This window comes from Salmo salar, chromosome ssa29 (genome assembly GCF_905237065.1).
Source record: "Salmo salar chromosome ssa29, Ssal_v3.1, whole genome shotgun sequence".
Lineage (NCBI taxonomy): Eukaryota > Metazoa > Chordata > Actinopteri > Salmoniformes > Salmonidae > Salmo > Salmo salar.
The window spans coordinates 8,142,372-8,163,529 of NC_059470.1; the positions used below are offsets into that span (position 1 = coordinate 8,142,372).

At 41.9% G+C, this 21,158-nt stretch overlaps 1 protein-coding gene across 1 annotated transcript; it reads right to left on the minus strand.

Moving 5' to 3' along the window:
- Positions 1–6,264: 6,264 nt before the first annotated feature.
- On the minus strand, positions 6,265–17,454 carry inhbaa (inhibin subunit beta Aa). Its single transcript, XM_014180629.2, has 2 exons — positions 16,532–17,454; positions 6,265–9,017 (listed from the first exon to the last, which is right to left on the minus strand). Exons 1-2 carry the CDS (start codon positions 16,971–16,973, stop codon positions 8,221–8,223), a joined length of 1,239 nt encoding a protein of 412 aa, XP_014036104.1. The 5' UTR covers positions 16,974–17,454; the 3' UTR covers positions 6,265–8,220.
- Positions 17,455–21,158: the final 3,704 nt, after the last annotated feature.

The window sequence follows — 21,158 nt, forward strand, 5'->3', positions numbered from 1 at the left end:
GGAAGAAACCTAGAGAGGAACCAGGCTCTGAGGGGTGGCTAGTCCTCTTCTGGCTGTGCCGGGTGGAGATTATAACAGTACACGACCAAGATGTTCAAACGTTCACAGATGACCAGCAGGGTCAAATAATAATAATCACAGCGGTTGTAGAGGGTGCAACAGGTCAGTTGGCTTTTCATAGCCAACTGACCATTCAGAGTTAGAGACAGAGTTAGAGACAGCAGGTGTGGTAGAGAGAGAGAGTCGAAAACAGCAGGTCCGGGACAAGGTAGCATGTCCGGTGAACAGGTCAGGTCATAGCCGCAGGCAGAACAGTTGAAACTGGAGCAGCAGCACGACCAGGTGGACTGGGGACAGCAAGGAGTCATCAGGCCAGGTAGTCCTGAGACATGGTCCTAGAGCTCAGGTCCTCCGAGAGAAGAGAAAGAGAGAAAAAGAGAGAGAAAGAGAGAGAGAATTAGAGGGAACATACTTCAATTCACACAGGACACCGGATAAGACAGGAGAAATACTCCAGATATAACAGACTGACCCTAGCCCCTTGACACATAAACTATTGCAGCATAATTACTGGAGGCTGAGACAGGAGGTGTCGGGAGACACTGTGGCCCCGTCCGACTTTACCCCGGACAGGGCCAACCAGGCAGGATATAACCCCACCCACTTTGCCAAAGCACAGCCCCCACACAACTAGAGGGATATCTTCAACCACCATCTTACTACCCTGAGACAAGGCCGAGTATAGCCCACAAAGATCTCCCCCACGGCACGAACCTGAGGTAGGCGCCAACCCGGACAGGAAGATCACGTCAGAGACTCAACCCACTCAAGTGACGCACCCCTCCTAGGGACGGCATGGAAGAGCACCAGTAAGCCAGTGACTCAGTCCCCATAATAGGGTTAGAGGCAGAGAATCCCAGTGGAGAGAGGGGAACCGGCCAGGCAGAGACAGCAAGGGTGGTTCGTCACTCCAATGCCTTTCCGTTCACCTTCACACCCCTGGGCCAGACTACACTCAATCATAGGACCCACTGAAGAGATGAGTCTTCAATAAAGACTTAAAGGTCGAGACATTTTTTGTTCTAGTCAAGATTCTAGCAGCCGTGTTTAGCACTAACTGAAGTTTATTTAGTGCTTTATCCAGGTAGCTGGAAAGTAGAGCATTGCAGTAGTCTAATCTAGAAGTGACAAAAGCATGAATACATTTTTCTGCATCATTTTCTGACAGAAGGTTTCAGATTTTTGCAGTGTTACGTAGATGGAAAAAAGCTGTCCTTGAAACAGTCTTGATCTGTTCGTCAAAAGAGAGATCAAGGTCCAGAGTAATGCCAAGGTCCTTTACAGTTTTATGTGAGATGACTGTACAACCATCAAGATTAATTGTCAGCTCCAACAGTCTCTTTGCTTCTTGGGACCTAGAACTAGCATCTCTGTTTTGTAAAACATTTGCCGCCATCCACTTCCTTATGTGTGAAACACAGTCTTCCAGGGAGGGCAATTTTGGGACTTCACTATGTTTCATCGAAATGTACAGCTGTGTATTGTCCGCATAGCAGTGATATTTAACATTATGTTTCCGGATGACATCACCAAGAGGTAAAATATATACTGAAAACAAACGGAACCTTGAGGAACACCGACATTTACAGTTGATTTGTAAGAGGACAAACCATCCACAGAGACAAACTGATGTCTTTCCGACAGATAAGATCTAAACCAGGCCAGAATTTGTCCGTGTAGACCAATTTGGGTTTCCAATCTTTCCAAAAGAATGTGGTGATCGATGGTATCAAAAGCAGCACTAAGGTCTAGGAGCATGAGGACAGATGCAGAGCCTTGGTCTGACGCCATTAAAAGGTAATTTACCACCTTCACGAGTGCAGTCTAGGAAAAAAAAATAGGATGATTGATAGAATAATTTGTATGTTTTAGAATAATGGCTCCTGAAAGGAGCCGAGTACCTAATAAATACCCTCGGGAAATAGTAGGTCAGAATAAGGGAGGCTTTAAGGGAAGAGGACCAAACAGAGAAGGCAGAAAATGGACAGGGTTGGTAGAGCATGGTGTTTACAACGCCAGGGTTGTGGGTTCAATTCCCATGGGGGACCAGTACGGGAAAAAAATGTATGAAATGAATGAAATGTAAGTCGCTCTGGATAAGAGTGTCTGCTAAATGACTAAAATGTAAATGTAATAATAGGAGGTGTTTTAATTGCGATAAGACGGGACATTTCGCCCAGGAGTGTAAGGCTCCCTGTAAACATTGTGACCGAGTAGGACACAACCACTGAAATTGCAACCATAAGCAATAGTGTTGGTGGTTCAGTGGTAGAATTCTCGCCTGCCATGCGGGAGGACCGGGTTTGTTTCCTGGCCAATGAACTAAAACCTGGGTTTTAATTGTAATTTAACTATTGGTATGTTTTGCCTGGAAAGATACGGTCGTTAGTGTTTGTTTAAGATATAAACCGAACGTTTTGATAGCTTGTTTAGTTTAAATTGAAAGACTAATTCATTCAAAATAATAGCGAGGCGAATTCGATGTAGTACGTTGTCTGTTGCCTAAATGGTCGGCTGAAATGACATATAGGGAATGGAGTTGTATTTAAGTAACTTAATCAAAGAAGAGACAGTTACCTGAATCTAATTAACCTCTATGGGACCGGCGGGATGAATTCGTCCCACCTACGTAACAGCCAGTTGAATCCTGTGGCGCGATTTTCAAAACCTTTGAAATGCTATCACTTCAATTTCTCAAACATATGACTATTTTACAGCTATTTAAAGACAAGACTCTCGTTAATCTAACCACACTGTCCGATTTCAAAAAGGCTTTACAATGAAAGCAAAACATTAGATTATGTCAGCAGAGTACACAGCCAGATATAATCAGACACCCATTTTTCAAGCTAGCATATAATGTCACAAAAACCCAGAAGACAGCTAAATGCAGCACTAACCTTTGATGATCTTCATCAGATGACACACCTAGGACATTATGTTATACAAAACATGCATTTTTTGTTCAATCAAGTTCATATTTATATCAAAAACCAGCTTTTTACATTAGCATGTGACGTTCAGAAAAAGCATACCCCCCGCAAACTTCCGGGGAATTTACTAACAATTTACTAAATTACTCACGATAAACGTTCACAAAAAGCATAACAATTATTTTAAGAATTATAGATACATTACTCCTCTATGCACTCGATATGTCCGATTTTAAAATAGCTTTTCGGATGAAGCACATTTTGCAATATTCTGAGTAGATAGCCCGGCATCACAGGGCTAGCTATTTAGACACCCGGCAAGTTTAGCCTTCACCAAAATCCCATTTACTATAACAAAAATGGTCTTACCTTTCCTGTTCTTCGTCAGAATGCACTCCCAGGACTTCTACTTCAATAACAAATGTTGGTTTGGTCCAAAATAATCCATCGTTATATCCGAATAGCGGCGTTTTGTTCGTGCGTCCCAGACACTATCCGAAATGGTAAATAACGGTCGTGCGCATGGCGCATTTCGTGACGAAAAAATTCTAAATATTCCATTACCGTACTTCGAAGCATGTCAACCGCTGTTTAAAATCAATTTTTATGCCATTATTCTCGTAAAAAAGAGATAATATTCCGACCTGGAATCTGCAATTAGCTAAACAGCCGAAGGAAAATACTGCACGGGGTCGAATCGGGCACGCGCTTAATTCCATTGTCCTCTGATGGGCCACTTGGAAAAGGCGATAATGTGTTTCAGCCTGAGGCTGGCTCGTCATCGTTCAGGTTTTTCCAGGGCTCTGAGAGCCTATTGGAGCCCTAGGAAATGTCACGTTACAGCTAAGATCCTGACTCTTCAATACACAGAAGCAAGAACAACAACACCTTGTCAGACAGGCCACTTCCTGCATGAAACCTTCTCAGGTTTTTGCCTGCCATAGGAGTTCTGTTATACTCACAGACACCATTCAAACAGTTTTAGAAACTTTAGGGTGTTTTCTATCCAAAGCCAATAATTATATGCATATTCTAGTTACTGGGCATGAGTCGTAACCAGATTAAATCGGGTACGTTTTTTTATCCGGATGTGAAAATACTGCCCCCTAGCCCAAAGAAATTAATTATAATATGAGCGGATAGGTAATTGCGATAGAGTTGTGCCCACCGAAATGTGTTTTTTATTCTAAAAGAGTTGAATGAAGTATTTTATAAATTTGGCAATTTACATGTTACTTTTAAGTTTTGGACATTTAATAAGTGTGAAGCCGAAAGGGAAGAGAAAGTTGTAAAGTTCGCTTTTAATCTTATTGACCTTTGGGGCAAGTAGGGAGAGTGAGTGAGATAGAGGCCGTGAACTACCAGGTTGAGAGAGCCTGGCAAGTTTTTGTTTGTTTTTACATTAGGGTTTGCAAATACCCACACACAACAAATAGTGTTGATATTTTTAAAATGCTATGTGTGGATTGGTGTGTTCTATTTCTTTTGGGTTTGGTGAGATTTCCATTTGCTGTAGGGCTGCGATATCTTAAAGGGGCATGCACACACATGGAATTGTAGAAGTTTTATTTTCTGAGTTTTAATTAAACATGTGAATTCTTTTGATAAAGAAATGTTCTGGGAACCTGGGATACAACATGTAGGAAATGTTTGAGGGTTTTTCATGAATTTGTCTAATATAGTAAGAAATACTTCTTTGAAGGGGTGGTATGACTTTTGACCTCTATCATGGCTTTCCTTTGTGGTCTGATCAGCCTCATTGGAAAGCCATTTGGATAATGAATTTAAGGTAATTTGTAATACTAATATTGTGTAGTTCTTTTATAGTTCTTAGCCATATTTGTAATTTGGACCAATGTGAAGAAGGAGATCAGTCACTTGCTTTGCATCTATCGCTCCCCCACACATTTGAGAATGATTGTTCTCTTTTTGAAAGCTTGGTGTTTTGTAAAACTTGTTCAATGTCCAATAATGCGTTGAAGCCTTTGCACTGTGGTATTGACTGTTTATGTGCCTATTTCAAAATGTCTATCTTGTTCTTCTATGGACTGATCATGTGTTACTTCCAATTTCCTGTAATGTACATTTAGATAATATTTTTTTAAATCATTCATTAATACACTGTAGTCCTTGCCACATGCTTTGAGCGTTGGAGCAAGTGTAGAAGGATTCCACCTTATTCTGGTATTGTCCCCTTGCATATTTGATGGCTCATTCGTAGCCTTGACCGTAGCCTCAGGGTTAGTTGTGATAGCCCTATGTGTGGTGGCCCTGTCCTTTAGTTTGGAACATATCTCAGTGTTAATCCAGGGCGTCTTTAATGAATGAACATCAAAAGGCTATGACCCACAACTTCTGCTCACCCAAAGGGAACACCCTTCTGTGGTTTCTGCTGGCCTTTTGATCCTCAGCTACTGAACTATTATAATCTGCAAGCCATTTCGGTGTTCCCCTTGTCATTAAGAGGGGGTGGCTCTATTTTTAAACAGTCCGCCTTACACACAGCTTTATGTCATCTTGACAACGATATATTTGGCCGTCTTAGTGTTTTTTTCCACTTTCGGAAAGAAGAGTCTTTCTACTGTACATGCGTGAGCACAGTAGATGTATGTGACGAGCTCCACCCGCAGCATGACACCACATTCCGTGGGAAGTGGATAGGAAATAAAAGGCTGTCCTCATGGCTTGGTCATTTCCTTCATAGCCAAACCACTGTCTCTCTTGTTTTGGTTCTTGTCTTACCTCATCAATGTAAACTGAGCTGGCCGAGGTCTACTCATGAAAGACACCATATGCTCTGTGAGTAAGTAGTCATGCAAGCGTTTGCACGCAAAATATCCTCTCCAGAACATCAGCCTGTCCTTGGTTTTCATGTTGCTCTCATTGGTGTTTTGTGTCAATGGGCTTACCAATGTCTCAGTTAATCAACTCAACACCAATAATATAAAAAAGACTTGAGTTAGTATCTGATAGACGGTTTCGATGATGATGTAGTTCTTGTGCGTGTGTGTGTGTGTGTGTGTGTGTGTGTGTGTGTGTGTGTGTGTGTGTGTGTGTGTGTGTGTGTGTGTGTGTGTGTGTGTGTGTGTGTGTGTGTGTGTGTGCGTACGCTCACACATAAGGTCAAATATATTGCAGATCTTCTTTTATGGTTTATACTTATGATAGCCCATTGTTTTGTGTTTTATGCAATTACCACACTGGACTGAATATGCTTAGAACACCTTTTCAGAGATTGCCCAAAACCAAAAACAACACATTTCTGTTTTAGTGTACATCCTTTTAACTTTAATGGTGAAGCGAAACAAAACAAAAATACTTTAAAATAAATTAGATAGAAAACTTAGCCACAAGCACATTTTTGATTTGTACAACAAAGCAATGCAACATATTGGTATCTGGATTTCCATATATACAGAATAAAATATAATTTTTTATTCTTAGTCCACTTGTTTCAGTGTCAATTATTTTGTATTGATAAAAGAAAATGAAAACAAATACAACCACTTTTTTCTTCTTCTTTTTTAAACTTTTTCTCTATTAATATTTTTGTATGCATCAATGCACAGTGTAAGATACATTGTGCTTCTATAATGTTTAATGAGTCTATACTTCAAGACACAACTTTGTGAGAGAAAGTTTCGGTAACACTTTATTTGACATCCCGTTTTAAATGTGTATACTTTACATGGTATTAACCAATAATCTATGTGCAATGGATACTTTCTTGTACAGTACTTCAACACTATCAACATTGAAATAGAATTCAATACAACTTGTAATTACCTGCTGTATCTAGTGCCAAATGATATATTGTGAAGCTTGTGTCAATGAATCTCAAAGAAGCCGAAGTGTAATGACTATGTATTAATAAGGCAATTTCTAAATAACTACCTGGTAAACAGTGGGCAGTAAAATAAAGTGTTACTAAGTTTCGAATTGCTTAATTTCAGACATCGAAAGAAACCAACTCTCCAAACAATTTGTTTTACTTGTTGTAAGATGGGACCTTCCAATATTTGGTGAGATATTTGGAAATATTAAACAGTTTTAACTAGATCTTCAGGATATTTCCAAATTCAATGGACACATTCATTTTCCTCCAAAACACAACAACATTGGCCTACAGTAAGTGCTTTTTTCAGTTACATTAATAATACACTCTCCAACAACATAGTAGTGTGTGAAAAACATAAGTTAGAATGAAGCATTAAGGGAAATGAAGTCTACGTGCAGGAGCTGAAGGAATGTTTGGGCACTGATGCTAGGCTATGCTAATGCTGACCTGGACGTCTTTGTGAAATGATTGCTAACAGCCTCACAATGATGGTTGGCAACACTCACACAAACTCTTTGGTGTGGTCAAAAAAATGCTGTAGTCATACATGTGTCTACGTGTTCTCGAAATGTTTTAAACTCACGTGCTCTATTGATTTGTCCATTCATAAGTGCTTTTTAACCTCTTTTAGAATACCATTTATATTTGTGACTAGGCTGATCAGAATGTTGGTATAGTGCAAACTGAAAACGTTCGTAACGTTTTTAAAAACAACAAACAATAATATTATTATCAATAAAAAAATTATAATAATTATACATAGAGAAATGTTTGGTTCCAGCATCTGGTCAAACTTGTTTCTTTCAAGTATCTCTCAACACACACACACACAAACACAGGCACACTCAAACAAACGTAAAACATATTTTTTTTAAAACGTTTCCTTTTTTTGTTTTGAAAAAGTAAACAATTGAGAAAATGAAACAGGCAAAATAAAAATACAAATCGTAATACTTGACAAGTTGCATAGTTTTGAGATTTTTCAGGCACCTCATTCGCATGGTCTCTCGTCTTGCAGTGCATGAAAGGAGCAACTACACCGCATCTGGGTCACATAAATATCCTCTCACCTCAATCTCTTTGTTTTGTAACAAAAATATATTAAATATTATTTTCTTTTTTTTCTGAAAGTGCCGCAGAGACTTCTCTGAGTTATAGATACCCACTGGACTTGCCAACGACGGAGAACAAGCCAGTCATCAAGTCCAAATAGAAGTCGGTCTTGACAAGTGTCATGCGCTTAAGAGAGAGCGAGAGATAAAGGGAGAAGGGGAGAAGAACAGTGACGCAATGCATTCTCCTTCCTTCATCTACCTCCTCTTCTTTCATTTAGTTCTTTCTCTCTGGGCATGAGACCAACCTCCCAGCCCCACTAGTTCCGCTAGGCATTTAGGAGCAGCCACACTCCTCTACGACCATGTTCTGGATGTCCTTTTTAACGATCTTCTGCTCTTCGTTGTAGTAGAGCATGGACATGGCACGTAGCCGCGTCGGCACGCAGCACGACTTGATGTTCTGGAAGGGTGCGTAGCCCCGTATGCGGTAGTGGTTGATGACAGTGGAGTGGAAGGACAGCGAGGAGCCTGTAATGCTGGCCACGTGGCTGGGGCAGTCGCCCTCGCAGTAGTTGGCGTGGTAGCCCCCTGGCGCTATGATCCAGTCACTCCAGCCAATGTCCTTGAAATTGACGTAGAACTGGCGCTTGCAGCAGGCACTCACCTTGCCGTCGCACTCCAGGCCCCGCTTGCGGCGCCGCCGTGGCTCACCGCCCTCACCCTGCTGCACCACCGCCATCAGGAAGGGCCGGTGGGACTGCTCCCGCTCCTGGCCGCTACTGGCCGACACCAGGATGGGCGTGGCGCCAGCGTTGGCACACAGCGGGCAGGAGACCCTCAAACTGAGTGTACTGCCGCCGTGCTTCAGCAGGGCCTGGACGCTGGCCGAGACTGGAAAAGTGTGCCAGCCGCTGCGCCGCGTGTCCACCACCTTCTCAGCCAACGGCACCGGCGCCGTCTCCTCACGGCCGTCTCCACCACGGCGCTGCTGCAGCAGGCGGATAGTGACCTTGGCACGGCTGCGGTTGGTCTTGGCTAGCCGGAGGAAGATCCATACATTAGCCTGCTCCACCAGAGACAGCTCGCCACCCTCCTTGGAGATGAGGAAGTTGACCGCGCCCTGGGAGTCGCCTACAGAGGACGAGAAGTAGAGAGAGGATCGGAGGATTAGATTAGTAAAACGCTGTAATAAAGTCTGAGCTCATATCAGTGTAAGTAAAGGCTTTGCTGCCTGGTTCTTGAACTGCAACGGCCACATCTGAGTCTGATGGGGTGTGATAGGGCCACATCAATGGGACAGAGTAATTTTAGGCATGGCACACGTATCATTAGCATTGCCTTGCTTGACATGACTCAACACAGTAAAGTTCTGATCTGTTTTTTTTTTCAATTAACTTTTTTAGGTTCAATAAATCAGCAATTCTGGGAACGTCATTTGGAAATGAAGGTGTTATGTCCAATGCTGACAACAAATTGAAAAGTATTTACAGGGGAGAGTCAAAATGTACATTTTGGGTACAACATGCAAATATGTTTTGTGACATGTACACAGTCACTCACTGCACACACACACACTCATTCACAAGCACGAGCAAGCACATGGCATGACACAACACAAGAGGACTGTCCATGACATACTTAACAAACCCATCACAGAATATAATTTTGTGGTTTAAAAACCACAACATGGCATAACAAATTTTGCGTCTTCTTTACTGGTGATCATTATGGCAGCACACAATAGCCAGAGGCAAGTCTTTCAGAAATGTACAGTAAGAGGTTGAAGGATGTCAGTTATTACCCATAATAAGTACCCTTTTCACAGGCAGATGTGAATTCACTTGTGATGTGGCAACGTGTCTTCACAAGTGTCACTATGGGAGGCCTGCTGGTGTATTTGAGCTCAAATCTCTCAGCTCTGGATCAAAACTGGCTCATGTCCATGGCCCTAAGCAGAAGCATGGAGCAAGCCTCTGGAAAGCTTCTTCTAACAGATCATTTAGAACGTCTAGGCTAATCCCTTGCATTTACATAGGCAAATCTTTACAAAGTGATGTCTCAACAGCACATACAGTGAAGCTCACTTTCTGGCTTTTAACTTTGGCTCTGTGTGCTCAGAGTAAGATATTCCTTTCCTCTCTTTTTGTGGACAGACACTGCATGTTGTTGCTGAGCTAAATGTCCTCAGTGGCTGTGATGTCATTATTAGATGGGTCTGGTTTTTTAACTACACAAATGTCGCTTGAGTTGGACAGCCAGCATTTGTCATTGTAGACTCTCCCTCTAAGAAATCCCAATGAGACCCAAAGTATTCCTAGTACTTCCATGGAGGTCATCATCAATGCTTTCTGTTTGTTTACCCCACATTTGGTTGCAACAACAATGGCGACAGTTCTCTCTGTGTGTGTGTTTTTGTGCGTGTGTCCACAGACCATACCCATCTGTCCAAACACAGCCGCTGCATCACAAACGCAGCCTAAAAATAATGGGCGTTTGCCAGCGGTGGCTCCGTCATTGTTCCTTCTTAATCCTGCACTGAGGCGAAAGAATGGGACTTGCGTTAGAGTTTCCTAAGCTGTACAAACCAAAGGGGGCCCTAACCCAAAGAAAACCCGCCCTTGGAAGTACATTTGAGTACACCGCTGCTCAACATGGTTCCTGAACACATTTGTGCGAAAAGAAGGGGAAAAGACTAAAGAGAGGTACAGTAATCCCTGAACAATAAACACCAATTGTGCTGACAAGAAGGACAGTTTGCGCAGCTGTCGCACACACAAAGATAGAAAATAACAATGACACATTCCTACCTCCCCCTTTGCTTGTCTTAAAAAAAAAGGAGATGGAGTGAGGGATGGGCTCAAAATATCTGAAAGCTTAGAGGAGCATAAGTGGGGGGTTTCTCTTCTATCCAAATACTCTCCTAATTAATGTGTCCAATAATCCCACTCTTTATCCAGTTTACCTTTTTGATCCTTGAGGTTCCAGTCATATTTTATGGAGTCCTAATACTCCCACAGCCACTCCTGAGGCATCACTTCCATGAAAAACATAACAACCAGAGAGATGCCACTATAACACACTATCGAGGCATATCTTGTTTACCAATATAAGAGAAATGGAAATTATTTTAGAAAGGTTTACTGCCTAATTTGAGTTCAACAGAAATGCCTAGAGATTCACATGAACTCAATCCTATACAATCTGTGTCATTTTATCAGATTTTTTTGCAACCTGAGGTGACCTGCAAGTTACGGTGGAGATAGTTGTAGCAGCTTTAATACCTGCCAACTCAAAGTCCACTAGTAGACTTACTTTCAGAGCAGACTAAACAGAGTACTCTTTTTCATATTTGCCTCTTTGCCAGCTGCAATTTTTTAAGAGTTCTGGTTTGATAGATCAAGCACTGAAAGATTACGGCTTACTGTCTCCTGGACAGCATCAGGCATAACCACATTTTATTTGTAAATATCTGAATTATATGAATTATCATCTTGATAAGTAAAAGGCTGAATGCATTTCTTGAAAAATGTAACGTTGTTCACAGAATTGTAGCTACATTTTTCTCTGAAAGGGCCAATCATCTCATTCTTCCCAAGTGGATCGCTGTTCAATTTCGTACTTGCCTGCTCTAACAGCCATATGTGGCTCTCAAGATGTTCCAGGAATGTTCCTGGTATGTTCTAATGACAATGACAGCAATGTTTGGAGAGCTCTTGTACAAATAACCCAGTGTTCTATGAATGCCATTAGGATATACGTTAGATGTTATCACCCACCACCAAATTGAATCAGTTACATTTTAAGAATGCCTCTAAAACACGCATTGCAATTGTCTTGTGATAAACTTATAAAAATGTTGGAGGCTATCTCATGTGTACCTGAAGTCATTCCAATAGCATTCCCTAAACACTATTACAGGTTACAAGTCTAAGCCTTGGCTCATTGAATAACACATTCATAAAGGGCAAAACAGACAGTCAAAAAATGTATCATAAGGAATAAGGTTTTGAAGTGTCTGTCCTATATCTAGGAGATATAAGAAAGCTCTGGAAATATTTGTTGTTTTCTGGACATATATTTCATTTTCTTTGTCGGCACAAAACCTCCATACTTCCATTCATTTTTTTCTACCGGAACCAGGTTACCTTTAGACAAGTCCTATGACACTTGTGGGGGTCGAGAGCAAAACATATAGTTGTCATTTTACTTTTTAGGCCAAACTGTTTAGACGCTAACGTTTTCGTGAGAAGACCGATTTTGGGGACGTATATCCTAATGGCATTCATAGAACACTGGGTTATTTGTACAAGAGCTCTCCAAACATTGCTGTAGCTCGGCTACCTTCCACCGCAGATGTGGAAGGCTGGCATAAGCAGATGTGGTGGATTGAGATGCAGCCCAAGCAAAACAAGAAAGATTTTTTTTATTATGTTACTTAGATTGATGCACGGATTTGTAAATTGTAACCCTTTGGAAAACGTCAAACTAACGTTCCATCTTGGCTGAGTTGATCAACTGACCACCGACTGACCACAGGAATTGCAAAGGTCAGTTGTGCCATCGGTCAAGTAAACCCTTTCACTTACTTCCTTGGACTCTCAGCCTTGCCATCTGGTACTCCACTGTCTCACTTGCAAAAATAATCTGTGCTGGCCTCTTTGGAAGGAGATGAACCAGCGGTGGGCTTCATTTATGACCCCGTACACACAATTAGACACCCAAACCCAGGAAGCGTTCACTCTGAGGCACAGCAGGCCAAGGCATCACAGGCCAAGGCACTCTCAAGACCAATGAGAAAAGTGGGGAGAAACACTCTAACCTTTGAAGAGTGGGAGAGTGAGAGACATTCTGTCTCTATCTAGCTGCTTTATTAATCATTTCTGTTTGGCTGGACTTCGATAAAGGAACTAGAACAGTCTCTATGAATCAAAGTTTTGCCTGTCTTAGAGTCGGGACACTTTCTTGGTGCGCTTTTGGAGTAGGCATTTGCAGCATAATCATAATTTGGAGACATCAGAAAAGAGACCAAGTCGGCCATGTCACGCCTAGGCTCTTATAAAGGGCTTTGTCATCACATTCCTAAACATATTTTATTGCTCTGACTGCTAGCACAATAATGAATGGTAGTGACAGCATTGAGGAAAAAAAACGTTGAGAATTTTTCTTTTTCCTTCAATATGTCTATGGGGCAATGCTTTTTTAGTGTTCTGCTTTTAGCAGCACTGATGGTTCATTCATTGCATATACAGATATAGGATCTTAATTTGATCACCATGTTGCAGGATAACTTTTTTGCAATGCAGTAAATGTTAAACTTGTAATGTATTTGACATTTCAGACTTGATGTATTGCAATTGTCTTATAAACTGGCTAAAATGAAGATCCTACATCTGTACACTTCCCAAGGGAGAGATGAGACCATAGATGCGGGAAGTAGGGGGGCTGAGGGTGCAGCACCCCGACAAATGAAAAAAATATAATAATAATAATAATAAATTATTGGAGAGGCATGGGAAGACAGCCACTCTTTTGTAACTGATGTGGAATGTGACCAAGTCAATGTCAGCCTCTCAAGTCCTTGTAAGAGGAGTCCTTGAGGTTGATAACTGATAACAGTGCTGAATACACAAAATACATGACCGAGGAGGCCATTTTATTGGAACAATTAGTTAACTTTCACCTAATAGGCAGAGAATAACTGTTTTCTCATACAAATCTAAATCTTCTGTCTAATGCTTATCTCTAAGCCAAAACACCTGTAGTCTATGTAGCCTAATCAACATGGCCGGAGAATGCGGTGCGGTGAGAGATACACTGTGACCGGAAGATAAATGTGGACATCGGAATTTCACTAATGATGTGTTTAATTAATTGCTGTCCTCCACGGGTAGGTGGGTTGAAAGGGAGAGTGAACGCAGACTGTGGAGGAAATTGGCACTACCAGTATTCAACACTTTCCCCCCAGTGAGCAAGGTTCTTTCATGGGAGACTGTCCCAACAGCCCAAAATAATTATTGGGGTCCATATTCCGTTGAATGAAGCAATTATATGCAGCAGAACGCCCCTACTGCACGGTTAACACTAGTTATTTACATGTTTTTTATTATTATGAAAGACCCCCAATCAGAAGTGTGGGAGGCCACTCTTACTTTTTAATCTAAAGTTAATTCAAACGCCTATTTATATCAAAGGGGAATGTTATGTTTTTTATATTTAAGCAATCAAGTACGGAGAACGTGAATGTGGAACCCAATAGTGACCCACACAGGAATCTGAAAGATTTCTTGAGTAGCCCACTCATGTCAAAACTACTCTGAATAAAGATTATGTGACTAAAGTCAGGCCACATCAACTTCTCGTCACAAATGGATTTCATAGAATGATTTACTACTCACAGGTTATGATCACTTGGGCTTTGAAATAGGTTAATGATTCATAATTTGGTCTCAATGTATTAGCTGTGACTGCATCCAGTTTAATTCAAATTATTGATTAATAATTTGTAGACAATATTTGTTTAACTAGGGCCACAGTATGGGCAAATTATGCGATCAAGGGATATGAACCAGACTGTATCCCCTTGTGGTGTATATGGGCATAGCATGGTAAAGCCTTGCTAAGAGATGTATCAATGAGAAATGTAGGCATAAGCATAACAGAAAAATTAACAAAATGTCACTGTTGGAACTATATTTCCAATTGGAAATGTTGCATATCTTTTTGTCGGCTTGCTGATTTATGCTAAGGCTTTGGTGTAATAATATTTTATCTGTCTGTTGAATTAATGTGAACTCGAGACATGGTATTTATGGTGGCGAATTGATGTGAACTTGAGACATGGTATTTACGGTGGCATACAGATGTAGGATCTTAATTTGATCACTTTTTTGTTGCTTTATTTCCACTTTAAAATGTCAAACTTGATTTGCCCTACAAAAAAATGTATCAACCCACACAAAAAATGTCCATGAATTGTAATCCACATCATAATTCACATTTCCTGTTACTGCATGATTATTTTCCTGCTGTAGCAAACTGGCTCAAATCTGTACTCTCTGACTCAGGTATTCCTAAATGGTTAAACTGTTCTTTGAAGTGTATGCTGTTGAAAATGTCAGGGAGGGAACCTGGCTTATTCTATTCTACTGCAAGGAAGGTAGCAAAACGGCTGTATTTTTTGACTCGGCTTTGTTTCCTCAACCTCATGACTCACATAACCTCAGTACATGAATCAATCAATGTAAAATTATTTGAACACGTTTTTCTCCAAATTCTGAATTGCAAAGTGTTGCTTTCACTGCCATGTTATAGCAACTTGACAACTTTTTCTAAGTTTACTGTAAAACACATTCTAGAATGAACATTTCTAGAATTCCTAAATGAAAGCTTGGAAAGTTAAGTCTATATAACTACCTCTATACAAGAAGATCCTACTTTGAAAATGTACATAGTTTTCCTAGAATTCTTTGCTTGTACCTCCGGTTTTTTGGGGTTTTTTACCACATAACAGGAACAACAACTTGACATCACACAAGGGGGGAAATTCTCATTGAAGTCTAAGTATTGGTTTTAAACATACACTGTGTGAGTGTAAGTACGGCAGTGGGATTCGCTAAATTTAGTCTGTCAAGTCCTAGTGAAGAGAGGGTCTTGAACTCACTGCAATTGTCAGTCATGACTTGGAGTGCACATCCTTTACACTCTCATTCAAGCACTCCTCTCTCTCCCCCTGCTGCGACACAGACCCAAGACCACTCAAAATCACCTCGCCAATTATACAGTGCTGTTTTTATGAATCCAATAGCTCTGTCTCTGACCCTTTCCAAAATACTGTACCGTAAAACATTCTGCACCTTCAATGACAGTCACAGTCTGCATTGCAAGGAAAAAGGAACAATGTTCTTTTGCTGACACAGTTCAGCTTTTTCTATATCCCATTTCCCCCTCCTGGACTATCTGAGGCAGAGCAGACCCAGATCTCTCTACACATCACACGCTTGACAGCACCTTTGAACACATCACTCCACAGTCAACAGCTATCTTTAAACCCGTCTTGGAAGAACAAAAACGGAGTAGAGGCAGAAACTGGATAATAGTTATTTTTTGTTTAACCTGAAGAGCCTTTCTTTCAATAACTCTCTTTCTCGCTTGCTCGCTCGCTCTCTCTCGCTCGCTCGCTCTCTCTCGCTCGCTCTACCGTTTCTGAGCAAAGCGCTCACTTGGTCTCCCGGTGCGACCGCACTACTCTGAATAACTTCACAGCTGAGGGACTCAAGCCTGGGGGATTTCTAAGCAGATAATTGGTATTCTTTAAATCAGCAAGAGGTCATTAAGAACCTTAAGGGAGGGGTGGCAGGGGAAGTAGAGGATGCAAGCACCTCTCCGGGTAGAGTCAACAGGTTGAACTGTTCTATTGCACAGGTGGTATTAAGCAGGTAGACACTATCCCACTCCTCTCAAAGAATTAGGTCTGCAAACCTGCCAAACTGGATTTCAGTCCTATAGCCTTTGTAGCATTTAGCAAGGCTGCCTGTTAGTTTTTTGCCTCCTTAGACAATAACCTTTCTGTTGTTCTTTCTATCACTCTATCTCTCTCTCACACACGCACGCACAATCACCCCACCACACACACCTGTGGCACTCACCGGCCTCTGCAAAGGTAATGATCTCAGTCGTCTCGGCCATGTCGGCGGGGTCGAGACGCCCTTGGCCCTCGTCCTCAATCTGGACGCTGCCGTCCTCGGCCACGCGTCCCACATGCAGCTTGCGGATGGCATTGAGCAGAGCAGCGCGGGGCACCGGGTGCGTGACGTTGGGCCGCGCCTGCAGGTGCAGCATGTTGAGGATGTGCCTCTTCACTGCCTCTACCACGTCGGTTTTGCCGCCATCCTCCTCCTCGTTTAGCCGTGCCAGGGCACATGACGGGCAGTTGGTGACCTCCGGTGCCAGCTGGGATTGGGACTGGGTTTGTGGTGGCGTCTGGCCACCACCCATCGCTAAGGAGTCCGCCATGGGCAAAGAGCTGCCACCGGCGCAGCTATGGGTAAAGAGCAGAAAAATCCCACTCAGCAGGGGCAGAGGAGACATCCTAGACGAGACGAGGTCTGCTGTCCGGACAACTAAGAGCAACTCAGCACGCACCAACTGGCAGGCGAAATGATGATTGGCGGAAAAAGTGTAGGTCCTCCTGCCAAAAGAGGGGTGGGGGGAAATCCTCCAGACAAGGTATACTTAAAAACTCTGGACAAATAAATATTGTAAGACTTGGACTAAAAGTTTTTAAAAAGTGACACCTTAAACTGAAGGAAAAGTGAGAACAAAAAATTATAATCCTAGAATTGAAAAATGAGAGATGGATGGAGAAGGAGAGGTGTGGACAGAAGATGGTCTTGCCAGTGTTGGAGCGGAGAGGATGTCTGGTCCTTTGGGAAGTTTTGTGTGGGAAGGGCAGTCGTCTTCAGAAGGTTACCCCAGGGAAGTGGAGTTCTCTGTAGAGGTCTGGGAGTGCTCTCTGTGCACAAGTTGAATGGTTTTGTGAGAGTGGGCAGGGCTCTGTCTTTGCTGTCTCTCTCTCTCTCTCTCTCCCTCTGTACTTCTCCCTGTGTCTTACCGTAATTATACCTTCCTCCTCCCTCCCCTTCCTCCTGATCCCACCCTTTACTATCTCACTACTTCTGACTCATGTGTTTCACTAACTTTGCCTTTATTTATTTATTTTTTGGATTGTACTGTGTCTCACAGTGGAAGGCTTTCAAAAGTTTGGTCAATTTTGATTAATCACATTTGAAAATGCTTTAGTGGCAAATTATTTGCACTTCAAATGTGTTTTATCTTGTTGCTATGTCTCTTGTTGCTGCCAACCTCAACTTGCTCTGTTAAACTCACTTCTGTTAAATTCGACCAAATGGTTGTTGAATTATTTCTTATATAATTGTACACATTTGTTTGCAGTGATGTACAGTAAGAAGTGTTGATATGGCTTGTGTACATGTATTTAGACTGTGTTAAAAGTTGAAACTCTTAAAGTACAAATATTCAACTCATTTTGAAGATGGGAATGATTACCTTGTCTGGATACAATGGCTAGATAGTATACAATATTAGGATTTTTTTAAAGGACATGTGTTCACTTTAAATGCAGAATTTGTGGTCACTGGTAAACACCAATCAAAACACAAAAACTCCACAATGCGTCAAACCCACTATTACCCATGTTGTGTCATTGTTTTCCATGTATTTCTCCTCAGTTTGACGTGGATGGGATGATTTGGTTTTGTTTTTCCTAACTTCAGTATGAAGTTAGGCCCAGTCTGACGATTCACCAGGAAGTGACTACGGGGTTAACTTCCTGTTTTAATGAGTTGAGGTCAGACGGCTGGGATTCTCCGTGACTCTTCGACATTACATCATCAAAGGCAAAGCAGGAGGCTAGTGTGAGTCGTCAGTGTATCCAAAAATGAACTCCAAGTCATGCAAAGTCATCCCAAGTGCCTTACGAAATATGACATTGAACTTGATTAATAGAAATTAACTTGATATTATAACAGCTCTGGATAGTGACTGGCTACGATGACTCACCGTCTTGTGTTATAATCAAATTAGCTTCTGAATTGTTCATGTTTACTGATGTTATCTGCAAACAATTTTTGGAGCACTTCAGGAGCTTACAGTATGCACCATAATGGTTGTTTTTGATTCAAATGGTCAAAGTCTTTGATTACATATGCTGCATTGAAATTAATTGTAGTTCCAGACCTCAAAGCAGCTATAGACTATGTGGAACATTATGTGCAGGTGAAAAATGTTATGCTTCTAGGGCTACATTACAGATGATATATCATACTCTGCAGTGTGTATTGTTATATCTATCTTGTAAACTAAATTAAGGATCCACTGTAGATGTCCTAGAGAAGACTCACTCCCTTCCTCCCTCTTGTGGACATATGATGTACATTCACCCACATACTCTGATGTTTTTCCATTTATCTTTGTCATTCTTTTCTACTTTATGTTTCCTCTCCCCCTCTCTTGACCTCCTTAACTTGCCCCGACTCTCTCTCTCTTTTGCAGTTTGGCTGCTGTCCGCCACTCTCTCTCGTTAAGGTCAGGGGTCACTTCCTTCCACTCTGAGCTGTCGCTGCAGGACCTCAGTATCTTTATGAAACACGTAATAGGTGAAGCTAGCACGTCATTCCACTCCTGAAAAATGTACTGCCTCAGAGTATCTGGAAAAGTCTTCCCCCAACTAAGTCTCCGTGGGACAGTGATGGACAGGCAGAGCAGTGGTGGCCGTATCATGTCACACAGCAAAAGACAGGAGGTCCTCAAGCCAGCCAGCGGCTGCAGCTGCCTGTGTGTGACACCCTGCTGCTGAGAGGAGGACGGGGGTGAGACGGATTGCGTGTATGTATGTACGTGTGAGAGCAGGGGAAGACAGCAGGTTATGTGGAGGTAAGGTATCAGTTATAGTTACTTCCTATAACACTTTTTAGTGTACAACATAGAGTAGATAAAGTATAGAGTTTGATGATGAGTATTATTATCATTATTATTACGCTCATTATGTGTGCGATGGCACAAAGGGGCCACGGCCGTGTGTGATGGATGGGTTCACTCTGTCTCCACGCCGGGGGAGAAATAACTGGGAAAAGGATGCCGGGAGTGCAGCAACATTCAAGTTACGCCATCCCTCACCATCGCGATGGGGGAACAGAGCAGACCCCATTAAAATCAAATCCCCAACGAATGCAGAGCGTGAGGGCGGAGGGTTGGAGTGGTGTTATTCACCCTGAGAAAGTGATGAGCAAGTCTTTCACCAGATGTGTGCTCCTCCAGTGAGGCAGAACTACCCCCCCCCCCGTGGCTCAGGTTTGACCATTACTGTGCCTGGTGCTTTGCAAATCTCCCACATCTCTCAATTTTTCTGGTCCCAGTTCTGTTTGTGCTGTATAGCCAACTCCTATGGCTGCTGGCATGACCATAGGCTCTACAGCACAAAGATCTGGGACCAGGCGATCTTTCCATCCTGAAAGAGACAAACATGAGAAGAGAGAGCTCAACAAAGAATGGAAGAGCATGTTGCGTGTGAGTGTGAAGCAGAGGTTTGTTGAAGCAAGATGCGCAGTGTGAGTAGGTTCAGCCTCAGTATAGGTCCCTTGGATCAACTTGAATTAATTCATGAATATCAGTGGTGGAAAAAGTAGCCAATTATCACACTTGAGTAAAAGTAAAGATACAGTTGAAGTCGGAAGTTTACATACACCTTAGCCAAATACATTTAAAGTCAGTTTTTCACAATTCCTGACATTTCATCCAAGTAAAAATTCCCTGTCTTAGGACAGTTAGGATCACCACTTTATTTTAAGAATGTGAAATGTCAGAATAAAAGTAGAGAGAATTATTTATTTCAGATTTGATTCTTTCATCACATTCCCAGTGGGTCAGAAGTTTACATACACTTAATTAGTATTTGGTAGCATTGCCTTTAAATTGTTTAACTTCCACAAGCTTCCCACAATAAGTTGGGTGAATTTTGGCCCATTCCTCCTGACAGAGCTGGTGTAACTGAGTCAGGTTTGTAGGCCTCCTTGCTCGCACACGCTTTTTCAGTTCTGCCCACATAAATTCTAGGGGATTGAGGTCAGGGCGTTGTGATGGCCACTCCAATACCTTGACTTTGTTGTCCTTAAGCCATTTTGCCACAACTTTGGAAGTGTGCTTGGGGTCATTGTCCATTTGGAAGACCCATTTGCGACCAAGCTTTAACTTCCTGACTGATGTCTTGAGATGTTGCTTCAATATTTCCACGTAATTTTCCTCCCTCATGATGCAATCTATTTTGTGAAGTGCACCAGTCCCTCCTGCAGCAAAGCACACCCACAACATGATGCTGCCACCCCCGTGCTTCACGTTTGGGATGCTGTTCTTCGGCTTGCAAGCGTCCCCCATTTTTGTGATACAGTGAATAATAAGTGAAATAATCTGTCTGTAAACAATTTTTGGAAAAAATGACTTGTGTCATGCACAAAGTAGATGTCCTAATGAACTTGCCAAAACTATAGTTGGTTAACAAGAAATTTGTGGAGTGGTTGAAAAACGAGATTTAATGACTCCAACCTAAGTGTATGTAAATTTCCGACTTCAACTGTACCTTAAGTGAAAGTCCCCCAGTAAAATACTATTTGAGTAAATGTCTAAAAGTATTTGGTTTTAAATATACTTAAGTATCAAAAGTAAATGTAATGGCAAAAATATACACTGCTCAAAAAAATA

Bases quoted from the DNA above. Each gene is read 5' to 3' on its own strand.
- inhbaa (XM_014180629.2), bottom strand. From the start codon at position 16,973: ATGTCTCCTCTGCCCCTGCTGAGTGGGATTTTTCTGCTCTTTACCCAT. The intron at 9,018-16,531 runs GTGAGTGCCACA...CGTCCTCTGTAG, and splicing joins CATTACCTTTGCAGAGGCCG to GCGACTCCCAGGGCGCGGTC.